Source organism: Hyla sarda, chromosome 5 (genome assembly GCF_029499605.1).
Source record: "Hyla sarda isolate aHylSar1 chromosome 5, aHylSar1.hap1, whole genome shotgun sequence".
NCBI lineage: Eukaryota > Metazoa > Chordata > Amphibia > Anura > Hylidae > Hyla > Hyla sarda.
The window spans coordinates 365,059,084-365,072,804 of NC_079193.1; the positions used below are offsets into that span (position 1 = coordinate 365,059,084).

The 13,721-nt window shown below is 43.8% G+C and overlaps 1 protein-coding gene across 8 annotated transcripts in view; it reads right to left on the reverse strand.

Moving 5' to 3' along the window:
- Positions 1–10,097: 10,097 nt before the first annotated feature.
- The window catches only part of LOC130274443 (otoconin-90-like), a 191,126-nt gene continuing 187,502 nt past the window's right edge, over positions 10,098–13,721 (reverse strand). For all 8 annotated transcript variants that reach the window (XM_056522778.1, XM_056522777.1, XM_056522781.1 and 5 more), the window contains 3 exons: positions 13,029–13,203; positions 11,565–11,671; positions 10,098–10,849 (listed from right to left, as the gene is read on the reverse strand). In XM_056522778.1, coding sequence (XP_056378753.1) covers positions 10,527–10,849; positions 11,565–11,671; positions 13,029–13,203 — 605 coding nt within the window. In that variant the 3' untranslated portion in view covers positions 10,098–10,526. The remainder of the gene's footprint in view (positions 10,850–11,564; positions 11,672–13,028; positions 13,204–13,721) is intronic.

Sequence of the window (13,721 nt, forward strand, 5' to 3'; positions counted from 1 at the left end):
TATATATATATATATATATATATATATATATATATAATTTTTTTATTTTTTTTTTAATTGTTCTATTCTAGTAAGTGGTTGAAACTTGACTTTCAAATAGCAATACCAAGCTTTTACTCAAGTTTTTTTACTTTTTTAAAGGGGCTTTTTTCCGGACAGCCTTAACATGAGGATCTGCCATGAGTATCAGATTGATGGGTATCGGGCTCCTTTAACCCCCGCCTATCATGAGTGAATGGGGGGGGGGGGGGGGGCGGGGGAGAGAGTCTTACCAGGCACACTGCCGTACACTTAGTAGTGGCTGTATCTGGTATTGCAGCCCCATTCACTCCAGTGAGACAAGCTGCAATACCAGATACAGCCACTACGAAGTGTACGGCAGTGTGCCTGGTAGAAAGTGGAGTGACTTGTATGAACGCAGTTAATAGGATGGGAGTGCTGAGAGTCTGACCCCTACCTATCTGATATTGGTGGCCTGTTCTAAGGGTAAGCAGTAAATCCTGGGAACCCCCATTTAATACTCCAGTAACTTTATTGCTTAGTGCAGCATACTGCAGGCCGTCGGGTGTTATGCCGCATTATATTTCACACTGTTGCTTACTGCCACGTAGACAGACTGTGCGTTATTTCCATTCACTGCTGGATTACTAGAAGTTTTCCTGTATTATTTATGTGTTATTTGTACTATATTTGTACCCTGCAGTCTTGTATGTTTTGATTTTTATTTGTAATTTTGTTGAAATTCGGTTAAAGAAGAACTCTGCCATCAGCCTTCAGGAATCAACAAGACAGACTTCTGTAAAGTGAATGTCCACTTTTTAATACATGGCGGTCTTGTACGTTTAAATTTGGTTTGTTTTCTCTGATTGGCTGTGACGCGTCACATGACCAGCTCCTTGATCTTGGGTAATCTCTGTAGTTGAGGGATTGGCTATTATACATATGGAATGTTCTTTTGCCCTCCTTTTACCCAATTTTTTAGGGTATTTACTAGATACCTTAATTTAGAAACAACACTGATTGTAACATATCACCTATCCACAGGATGAGTGTCTGTTCAATGGGGGGTCCGGCCACTTTGACCGCCACCGATCAGAGACCCAACTTGTGGATAGACTAGTGTTTCCCAACTAGAGTTGTAGTTTTGCAATAAGTGAGGAGCCACTGGTTGGGAACACTGGGATAGGGTCTAATATTGAGCTGTCCATAGTATATTGTTCCGTAGCATTGTCACTGAAGATGTACACCAGTCACCGTGCGGGGCTTTAGACACTGTATTGTCCCACCTTATGGACTCCCACCAGTGATGCTTTTCGATTTGGTAGATAAATAACTTTGAGTATCTGTCACCAAATAAAACTTTTAATATAGTGTTTCTTGTGTAATTAGCAGACACTTTCCCATCCACTTGCTTTTAAAATTATCAACATAAATATTTTTAAAATGTAATAGAAAAAACGTCCACTAGGTGGCTCTGTTCTGTTCCCTGCCACAATTTATACAGTGAGTTTGGTCTCCTCCCGGCCTGGCAGGAGACCAAACTCAGTTTTTCTCTGCACTGAGCTTGACTGACAGCTGCACAGAAACTGAAAGCTCCACAGATTCTCATTGAAAGCTGCACAGACTGAAACCTGCAGGAGAGCCTCCCTGAAAGCAACACAGACTGAAACATGCTCAGAGCCTGAGGTCTTCTATTCATTACAGCACTACAACCTTGTGAGGGCGGAAGTGGTCCCCCAGCAGGCTTCAGTGATGTCATGCCTGCTGGGAAATGCCAACTTTCTCCTGCTGGGAAATGCGAGCAAGAAGAATGGTAAAATACACAGCTTTTTAGTAACATAGTTCATAAGTAACAGAGTCCATCAAGTTCAACCTATAATCCTAATGAGTCCCTACTGAGTTGATCCAGAGGAAGGCAAAAAACCCTCATACTAGAGGTAAAAATTCCTTCCCGACTCCAATTTGGCATCAGAATAAATCCCTGGATCAATGTTCTGTCCCTATAAATCTATTATCCATAACCTGTAATGTTGTTATTCTCCAAAAATGCATCCAGACCCTTTTTAAATTCTTTTACCGAGTTCCCCATGACCACCTCCTCCGGGAGAGAATTCCACAGTCCCACTGCTCTTACAGAAAAGCTCTTAATTTTCTTTTAGTCGTGGGAGGGGTGTTAGGAGTAGTCAGGGAACATAGCCTGAGTTAGTTTAGAACAGTTTATTTGGTGACAGGCACTTTTTAAAGGAGTTTTCCAGCAAAAATGATCCTTTCCCCTGTCCACAGGATAGGGGATAAGTAGCTGATCGTGGGGGGACCACATCCACAACCATATTTGTATCACAGGGTATGAGGAAGGTCTTCTTGACGTCCAAGTGGGAGGAAATGGGAGCCTATTGGGTAAAACATTTGAATTGCCCACAGAACTCGCCTTGAAGGTGGAATTCCTAACGACCTAATCTTAGAATTGAGGCTTTGGGTTGAGTTCTCCTTTAATCCTGAGAATATGTTTCTTATGCTGTTATTTTTGTAGCCAAACGTTTGGTCGAGATGAGATATCGTAAAATCGATGTTAGACGACGTTGTTGACTTCTTGAAGTTGCTGCTTTTATAAGAGTCTCTATGTTTTCTAGGATAAGAAAGTCATGACATGAATTCACTGTGTATTCTGCATTAAAGCGATGAAACAATGTCGACCCCGCACTTCTGCTCCTCATTGTGTCCTCATTTACTGCTGAATCGTCTTCCCGACAGGTTTACACGCGCCGGATCTGGTCAGTTATTGGAGTAAATTAGAATTATCCATAGGGCTCTATTCACCCAATGGAGACTAAGTGAACTTTTATCCCACGTTGGGTTAGTCCATATAAGACGCTCCGGCATATAAGACGCACCCAATTTTAAAGGATGAAAATCTAGAAAAAAAAGATTCTGAACCATCAACCTGCGGACCTCCAGATGTTACAAAACTACAACTCCCAGCATGCCCGGACAGCCGTTGGCTGTCCGGGCATGCCGGGAGTTGTAGTTTTGCAACATCTAAAGGTCCGCAGGTTGAAGACCACTGGTATAGGAGGTAGTACTAACGTGTCCCCGCCCCTCCAGACCCGTCACCGCTTCCCTGGATGTCGCCTTCCATCGCTGTCGCCGCATCCTCTGGGTGTCCCTGTCGTTCCGGAACATCTCTGCTTCCCGGTATCCTCGCTCTCCGTCGCTACGCACGCCGCTCATATTGGATGACGGGACGGCATGCGCGACAACCTGATGACGACGGAGAGCGTCAGCCATGCAGGGGATCCCGGCACAGAGCAGACACCTAGGAAGCAGGTAAGGTCCCTCCCGGTGTCCTGTGAGCTGGTCGGGACGCCACGATTTCTCAGCAGCGGTCCCGAACAGCCCGACTGAGCAGCCGGGTTAGTGTCACTTTCACTTCAGACGCGGCGGTCAGCTTTGAACACTGCGTCTGAAGAGTTAAGACAGGGCATCACCGCGATCGGTGATGTCCTGTATTAGCTGCGGGTCCCGGCCGTTGATGGCTGCAGGGACCGCCGCGATAGGACAGGGTTTTAATTAGGGATCGACCGATATCGATTTTTTTAGGGCCGATACCAATAATCTGTGGAGGTTAGGGCCGATAACTTATACCGATATTCCGGTATAAGTTATCGTCTATTTATCCTCCCGATACCGCGTCGCACCCCCCACTGCACCGCGTCGCACCCCACACTGCACCGCCCCGGCCCCATTGCCTCCCCCATCCCAGGTTTTATAATTACCGGGGTCCACTCTACATCTGGGTCCGGTGGCGTCCTCCTGAGCTGTCCCTGTGCGCACTGACGGTGACTTCGCATTGAGGACGTCACTCATCATTGCGCACAGCGTAACGCAGGACGCAGCAGGAGCCAGAAGTAGCGTGGACCATGGGAACAGGTAATTATAAAACCGGGGATGGGGGAGGCAATGGGGCCAGGGTGGTGCGGTGGGGTGCGGCGTGTGGGGGGGAGGTCGCGGTGGGTGGTGCAGCAGGGGGCATTATAGGATTATCGGCAAGGTAATTGGCGATAACGCCCAAAATCGTGAATATCGGCCGATAATATCGGCCAAACCGAAAATTGGTCGATCCCTAGTTTTAATGTGTGTATAACACGCACCAACTTTCCCCCCCAACTTTTACGGCGAAAATTACGGTATATGGTGATGATCTAACTCGGTAGAAAAGAAAATTTTGGCATTGATTTAGAAAATATAAAAAATAAAAACATTTAGGCTAATGATCATATGAAGCCATTTATCATCACATAGTTGTATTTGCTCCTATTATTTTTTTTTTTTATGATATCCAAAGCCTTTGGGGATCTCACTATACAAGGTCAGATAGATCAAGAAATATTTCAGCCAAAGCTGCCAGAAGAATTATTCAGGTTACAAAGAAAACCCCCAGGGGGTAACTTCACGAGCAATTCAAGCGGCTCTGAGAAAAGACGTGTCGCCAATGAGCAGGATGGGCGAGTTGCCATTAAGAAGAAGCCTTAATTGTGCCGATGCCACTAAAAAAAAAAAAAAAAAAAGCCTGGTTACGATATGCCCAACAAATCTACAACATGTAGCCCCTGGCTGTGTGAGCATGCTGGGAGTTGTAGTTTTGCAACAGCTGGAGGCACCCTGGTTGGGAAACGCTGCTCTAGACACATTTGTAACTAATGCAGAGCAAGAGGCCTTTTCCAAGGACAAAATGCAATATGTAGCATTTTGCTTTGGCTAAATTCTAATTTAAAAAAATTAAAATAAAAAAAATACTGAAAAATTCCAATAATTTAATACTTAAGAGTTAAAGGGGTACTCTGCTGCTCAACGTTTGGAGCAAACTGTTCCGAACGCCGGCGCAGGGAGCTCGTAAGGTCACACCCCACATGTCACGCCCCACCCCCACAATGCAAGTCTATGGGAGGGGGTGTGACGGCTGTCACGCCCCCTCCCATAGACTTGCATTGAGGGGGCGGGAGTGACATGGGTGGGGCTATGATGTCACGAGCTCCCGGCTCCAGCGTTTGTTCCAAAGGCTGAGCAGCTGAGTACCCCTTTTAAAGCGTACCTGTCATCACAGAAAATAATACTTCTATATGCTACTCACTACATTATGCAGATACTATACATGTTTTTTTTTATGTGTCTAGCTTCTGTATTTGCCTCACAAATCCCCCTGTTCTGCTGCTCACTCACTCTTACATCCTCTGCTCAGGAAGGGGCAAGTGTGAGGCAAGCACTGAGCCCACCCTCACTCACCATGCATTTACTTCCTTCCTGAGTCTGCTGTGCTCAATCTCTTCAACCAATCACTGCAGGCTGCTCTGTAACCCCCTCCTCTCTGTTTTCATGCAGAGGAGCGCTAGTCCCACCCTTATTTTCTGGACTTATTTTCTGAAAGATGATGCTGCAGACGGAGAGGATTATGTTCTGGACGGTATGGGGACCCCTAGTGGTCTTTTTAAAAAACAAAATTTATAAGCCATGATTTCCATAAAAAGGAGATACATTTTTTTTTTCTTTTTATAAAGTATATTAGAAAGGTTAAAGGGGTTATCCAGGAAAAAACTTGTTTTTATATATCAACTGGCTCCAGAAAGTTAAACAGATTTTTAAATTACTTCTATTAAAAAATCTTAACCCTTTCAGTACTTATGAGCTGCTGAAGTTGAGCTGTTTTTTTCTGTCTAAGTGCTCTCTGATGACACGTGTCTCGGGAACCGCCCAGTTTAGAAGCAAATCCCCATAGCAAACCTCTTCTACTATGCTCTCTGCTGACATCTCTGCTTCTCTCGGGAACTGCACACTGTTGCCAGACAGAAAACAACAACTCAACTTCAGCAGTTGATAATTATTGAAAGGATTAAGATTTTTTTAATAGAAGTAATTTACAAATCTGTTTAACTTTCTGGAGCCAGTTGATTTATAAAAAAAAGTTTTTTCCTGGATAACCCCTTTAAGGTTTTGCCAACATATTCAAAGTTATTGATTCTGCCAGTGCCCATTTAAAGGGATTTTTCAATCATAGGTGCCCAGTTTGTCAACGTGTAAGGATTGTTTTATTCTTAAAGAAAAGTATCTCGTAGGTTGAAGAACCCTGGAACGACTTCTGTAAATAAAATTCAAGGAACACATCCCAGCAGTTGTGTATTTTTACTTCTTTATTCATGAACCATTATAATCACGTGACCATCCGTCCGGGAACAATTAAAGCAATTTACATAGCAAAACCAGAGCGGTGTGAATAGTAGTTGTCATCAGATCTGACTCCTATCAATTAGACAGCAGTTTGGTTCCTGACACCTAATGGAGTCACCTGGATTAATATTCACCCATCATACTAAATTCTCTCGGGCTCTCCTGGACCCCGCAGAGTCTGTCATTGCTGAGATGGGCCGTCGCAGGGAGCTGCCATGATGTCTGCCGCCCCCTCATGTCACTTGAATTCAGTGAAGACGAGGTTTGAGTCTCTCTATCCAGATTTTATTTTTTGAAATGATACTTTGTTGAATTTCATGAACAAAGTATTGCGTCTGCCACCCAAGGTTGCAGGTAAAACCAAAGCTTGCTTTATTAAAGGGGTACTCCGGTGGAAAACTTTTTTTTTTCTAAATCAACTGGTGCCAGAAATTTTAACAGATTTGTAAATTACTTCTATAAAAAAAAAAATCTGTAATCCTTCTAGTACTTATTAGCTGCTGCATACTACATAGGAAATTATTTTCTTTTTGGAACACAGAGCTCTTTGCTGACATCACGAGCACAGTGCTCTCTGCTGACATCTCTTTGTCCATTTTAGGAACTGTCCAGAGCAGCATATGTTTTCGATGGGGATTTTCTCCCGCTCTGACCAGTTCTTAAAATGGACAGAGATGTCAGCAGAGAGCACTGTGGTCATGATGTCAGCAGAGAGCTCTGTGTTCCAAAAAGAAAAGAATTTCCTCTGTAGTGTTTAGCAGCTATTAAGTACTGGAAGGATTAAGATTTTTTTTTAATAGAACTAATTTACAAATTTGTTTAACTTTCTGGCACCAGTTGATAAAAAAATTAAAAATAAAGTTTTCCACCGGAGTACCCCTTTAAATCCTTGGGCAATGGTCATTTACAGAGATAGTGTCTGGCGAGTTTCGCACCTAGGTGCGAAACGCGTCAGCACTATCTCTGTATGTGACCATTGTCCAAGGATTTAATAAAGCAAGCTTTTGGTTTTACCTGCACCCTTGGGTGCCGGGCGCAATACTTTCTTCATGTTTGCCTATTATGCCGATTGGTGTATTGCAGCACGAGTTAGCGGTACAATATTTGCAGTTCTGTTGACTTTCATTATGTTAATGCTGTAATGTTAATGTGTTATGGGGCAGATCACATTACAATATAACTGGTCCCTCTGTTTTATAACCTATGACTTTTCCTCATGCTCCTGATTTAGTATAATACGAGATCTTTATGTGTTCATATCATGGTTAACATAACAGGTCAACACATCCCTGCCTCCTATCAATGCGCAGTTTGTGTCCTATAAACCTTCTGGGGATACTGTCCACGTAAGATTACTGCCACTCTTTACCCCCCATATAGGTGGTTTTCAACTTTCGGCCAAGATGAAGGACGCCATCCGCCTGTATACTGGAGGAGTGCAGCATTTTCAGTGCATTTAGAAGAACTTCGGTCAGGACCCAACACACAAGATGGTGATTCTAGCATTGATCGAGACATTGTATGCGGCAGCGCCTAAAAGTGACCCAATAAAGGCTTCGTAAAGGGGGTACTCCGCTGCTCCGCGTTTGGAACAAACTGTTCCGAACGCTGGAGCCGGGAGCTTGTGATGTCATAGCCCTGCCCCCTCAATGCAAGTCTATAGGAGGGGGCGTGACAGCAGTCACGCCCCCTCCTATAGACTTGCATTGAGGGGGCGGGGCTATGATGTCACGAGCTCCCGGCTCCAGCATTCGGGACAGTTTGTTCCAAATGCTGAGCAGCGGAGTAACCCTTTAAATTTCTCTTAATTTTAGGGTCTGGATTCAATTTGGGAATCTAATCTGAGGTCTGAATTAACTACTATTACTAGAGGTCTACTAAATGAATTTATGGGGCCTGGTCTGCAGTTTCATTTATTTTAGAGGCCTGGTCTGGAGTCTGAATTAATGAGTTGCCTGGTCTGGAGTCTGATTGTCTTGGGTTTGGAGTCTGATTTTTTTTAATCATGTTTGGAGTCTGATTTAGTTTAAGGGGTCTGGTCTGAGGTTTGAAAACATTTTAAAAGTCTGAATTCATTTTAGGAATCTTATCTAGTGCCTAATACATCGGCCTTATCTGCAGTTAAATTAATTACAGAGGTCTGGTCTGGATTCTGAATTAAAGGGGTACTCCTGTGGAAATCTTTTTTTTTTTTTATTTTATTTTTATTTTTTAAATCAACTGGTGCCGGAAAGTTAAACAGATTTGTAAATTACTTCTATTAAAAAAGCTTAATCCTTCCAGTTCTTTTAAGGGGCTGTATACTACAGAGGAAATGCTTTTCTTTTTGGATTTCTCTTCTGTCCTGACCACAGTGCTCTCTGCTGACCTCTGCTGTCCATTTTAGGAACTGTCTAGAGCAGGAGAAAATCCCCATAGCAAACATATGCTGCTCTGGGCAGTTCCTAAAATGGACAGCAGAGGTCAGCAGAGAGCACAGTGGTCAGGACAGAAGAGAAATCCAAAAAGAAAAGCATTTCCTCTGTAGTATACAGCCCCTTAAAAGAACTGGAAGGATTAAGCTTTTTTAATAGAAGTAATTTACAAATCTGTTTAACTTTCTGGCACCAGTTGATTTGAAATGAAAGTTTTTCACCGGAGTACCCCTGTAATATTTGTTGTCTTTGAAGTCTGATTTATTTAAGAGGTCTGGTCTGGAGTCAGAGTTTTTGTTGTCTTGGTTAGAGTCTGATTAATTTTAGGGGTGTGATTTACAGTCTGACCTTTTAGGGTGTTGTTCTGGAGACTGAAGATCTGAATTAATTTGTCGGATCTAGAGATTGATTCTTTTTAGGGGTTTGGTCAGGGGTATGATCAGTTTTAGTTGTCTTGTCTGGAGTCTGATTTATTATAGGAGAATGGCTTGAGGCTTGATTCAATTTGAAGGTTCTGGTCAGGGGTCAGATTAGTTTTAGTGGTCTGGTCAGGTCTAGTAAATCTAAGAGATCTGGTTTGCGGTCCGCATGAATTTGAATGGTCTCTATCTATTTTGGCATTTGGTTTGGTTTTCCTACCAACAAAATCTCGATGTAGCTCTACGAAGTTAGTACGTAGTGAATTTATGACGACACCTTTATTGTTGGTGTTCAGCTGGAACCTACAGCAGAGCAAGGTAAGTGGACCTTTACTAACGCTAGTTGTCCTATATCTTTTCCACTGCTTTCCTAGATTATTCATGTGCAGCTATTAATCTGAATGGAGTTTATAAATCCACTATAAAAGTCCATATACAGCTTCAGGTACAACAGTGAGAATCGCTGTCACTGACCTACCTCTGTTACAGTCCTGAACAGTAGCAATATATGGATAATACCTTACTAACATGTTATACTAGCCTGGACATAGTAGGGTTTGTGGATCCAAATCACAATCTTCAAAATTCACATCTATGCTCCCTACAGTAGATATATATATATATATATATATATATATATATATATATATAGCAAAGGAGCAACAACACTCTAAAATCCAAAAGATATAAAAGGGAAGGTGCAGGCAACCTGTAAAAGGATCAAGTCCAACGATCCATCCAAATGTAAAAAAGGAAGATCAGGGCAGCACTCCAATAACGTGAAAAAAGATAAAATTTATTCCATCAAAACAATGTGCAAAACAGCAGCGACGTTTCGATCCTCTCTCGAAAAAGATCCTGGAGAGGATCGAAACGTCGCTGCTGTTTTGCACAATGTTTTGATGGAATAAATTTTATCTTTTTTCACGCTATTGGAGTGCTGCCCTGATCCTCCTTTTATTTATATATATATATATATATATATATATATATATATATATATATATATATATATATATATATATAAATATATAATATGTGTGTGTGTGAACATCGATTGGGATGATTTGGACCAACACTTGTGCCTGTAAGAAGGCTGAATAAGTTCAGAGCACATGCAGGAACCGTTGATATCACGTGTGTTCAAAGAACCTGTAATATCCATTAGAAGAGGAAAGGGGAATTCCACATCGTAGTGACCGGTTAGAAGATAACAATGGGCGTATATCAGTTGGGACCAAGACAACAGACTGCGAAATCTATGGAACTATGTTTTGGCTCTTGGAACCTCTGGACCAGAGCGCCATCGAGTGGTAAACATCTCATTGGAAATATCTGTGCTCTAAACACAATAGAAATTGGCCCATCTACTGTACCCCACCAATGTTAACTCCTGTCTTGTCTCTATGATGATGCATGATGGTGGAATTCCCCTTTATTAGTCACTCTACAAACATCTACTTTGTTTCCTGCACTAGTTCCCCAGATGTATGGAGCGTGTCCGTCTTCCTCCTCTTGGCACCAGGGACCCAGAGTCCTCCGCTCTCACTATTTCCCTCATAGGACTTTGCTCCTCGCTGCTGCTGCTGTCTTCGGAGTCCGAGCTGTCAGACTGTGTCCCCATAGCCCTTTCCGGTTTAGCCTGGCTACCTCCGTTCCTGCACAGCAGTGGAGCCCCTTGGCACTGCCTTCTGTTCAGTGATCTCATGGTGCCATTAAATGGTGCTGCCGCCATGCATTCCGCTGCCGCTTTGTCACAGGCGCACACCAGCTTGTCACAAATGCTCCATCCCACACCTGTGTCAGAAAAAACAGATACACATGAGGAAAAGTCTTAGTCACAACTCCTTTAAAGGGGTACTCCGCCCCTAGACATCTTATCCCCTATCCAATGGATAGGGGATAAGATGTCTGATAGCGGGGGTCCTGCTGCTGGGGAACACCGCGATCTCCATGCTGCACCCGTCGTTCATTTAGAGCGTCGGGTTCAGACTGCCTTCATGAGCCCTCCCATAGACTTACATTGAGGAGGTGGGGGAGTGGCCATGACATCATGAGGGGCGTGGTCATGACATCACGAGCCTCCGGCGCTGCACCAAACGCTCTAAATGTATGCCGGGGGCAGCAGGGAGATCGCGGGGGCTCCAGCGGTGGGACCCCCGCAATCAGACCTTTTATCCCCTATACTTTGGATAAGGGATAAGATGTCTAGGGGCGGAGTACCTCTTTAAAGGGTTACTCCGCTCCCCAGCGTCTGCAAAATTCCACCCCCGCCCCCTTTTGACGTCACGGCCTGCCCCATCAATGAAAGTCTATGGGAAGGGGGCGTCACGCCCCCTCCCATAGATTTGCATTGAGAGGGTCACATGACATAACGAGGGGGTGGGGGTGAACACGGAAGCCCACACACAGCGTTCAGGAACTCAATGTTCTGGATGCTGGGGAGCAGAGTAACCCTTTAAGTTTTCATAAAAAAAAAAGCTAGTAATGAATATTTAGAGAAAGTTCTTACATGTGGGCTTGCGGTCAATGCACACGACCTCTGACCTGACGTTCCTGTCTGGGGCGCAGCCCAATTTCTTCAGATGCTCTATACAGCACTGGTGGGAGAAACAGCAGCTAATGGCGGGAACAGAAGAGAACAGGCATTATGGGGCACAATGTACTGCGTCTTATACAGTATTAGGAACACACTACAAAAAACTAGTTTTGTTAAAAGAAAAAAAAAACAATCTAATTTTCTTATACCATATTAGAAAATTCTAGAGTTATTAGTGAGGTTGCCTGTAAGCAATTTCCCTGCAGCGCCACCACAGGAGAAGTGAAGCATTACACAGTACTTCTCACACTGATAACTCAAAAATTTCCGAACAGGGTAAAAGTAAAATTAGCTTTATTATTATTATTTTTTTATAGAAAACTCCTTTAATAACTTTCATAAGCTGCTGTATGCTCCACAGGAAGTTGAGTAGTTTTTTTCCAGTCTGACCACAGTGCTCTCTGCTGACACCTCTGTCCATGTAAGAAACTGTCCAGAGCAGGAGAGGTTTGCTATAGGGATTTGCTTCTACTCTGGACAGTTCCTGACATGGACAGAGGTGTCAGCAGAGAGCACTGTGGTCAGACTGGAAAAAAACTACTCAACTTCCTGTGGAGCATACAGCAGCTGATAAATACTGGAAGGATTAAGATTTTTTTTATTGTAAATTCTTGTCTTGTTCTAGCAATCTGTCAACCCTCTTAGGGCACATTCACACAGGTGAGTTAGGGGCATGTTTCTGACTGTGAGTTTCAGTCGTTACAGGTGTTCTACGGACAATTTTCCACAGCGGTAAAATCTGCAGCAGATTACATTGGGTCTACCTGGGCTCGTTAACCCGCACGTGTAAACTTACCCTTAAAGGGGTACTCCGCCCCTGGACATCTTATCTCCTATTCAAAGGATAGGAGATAAGATGTCTGATCACAGGGGAGCCCAGCGGCAGGACCCCCGCGATCAGAAATCTAATCTCCTGCACCCGGTGTTCGTTTAGAGCGTCGGGTGCAATGCTGGAGGCTCGTGACGTCATGGCCACGCCCCTTCAATGCAAGTCTATGGGAGGTGGTGTGACAGCTGTCACGCCCCATCCTATAGATTTGCATTGAGGGGGTGTGGCCGTGACATCATGAGCCTCCTCCCTGCATCGCCAGTCATCCGGCATGGAGCAAAGTTCGCTCTGTGCGACGGATGTCTAGAGTGCTGCAGCCGCATCCTTTGGATAGGGGATAAGATGTCTAGGGGCGGAGTAACCCTTTAAGATGAGTACAAGTAAAGCGACTCCCTCCTATATGCAGAACTCGGCTATAAACTTCACTATAGCTAGTGTCAAGTTTTGAAAAAAAATTTGAGCCTCGGGTTTTGGGAGCTTTACGGTAATAACTACATGCCGATTCGGTGTTCTGTTTACCGACACCATCGTTTACTGCAGTGTCCTACCTGTCCAGTATATCCTTAGGGTTCCCGATCCCCTCTTGTCCACAATAGCAGCCGTATAATTCAAAATCCTCCGGGCAGCGGCCTGTCAGGCAGTACAGCATCTCCCCGAGTAGCGGTAAGTCGCTCTTGACGCTCCCGTCTTCCTTTACACGTTGGAAGTGAAATCGATCACAGACTTAGAGGGAAAAGAGAAACCATTGGAGGCCGCACTGGTTGGAGAACACGGGGCTTTCTGCAGTTGGATACATTTTGTGTCCTATCTTTATATACAATTTATCTGTTGTTCTAAAAATCTTATGTTCTAAGAAGATGTCACCTAGATGGTGCCGAACATGTCAGGTATTTTATATCATAGTAGTTACATTCTATTATTTATTAATAATCTTAAAGGGATAGTCCACCATAAGGTGATTTTAGTAGAACGTACCTGCGCGAACTGGATATTTCCTGTTGAATTTTGTTCTCTAAACTACACATCCCATAGTTCCATAGTTTGTAAGAATGAGGTCACTTTCCTCCCTCCCACACATCAGCCATTTCACCCATTGAAACACACCTGTGATCCCTTCAATGCAATACACCAGTGCTTTCTAATCAGGGTGCCTAGAGCTGTTGCAAAATTATCTCCCACCCAGCGAACGCTCCACCCATTGAAGCAGGACAGGCTCCCTTTGATCAACTGCCTAGTGATGT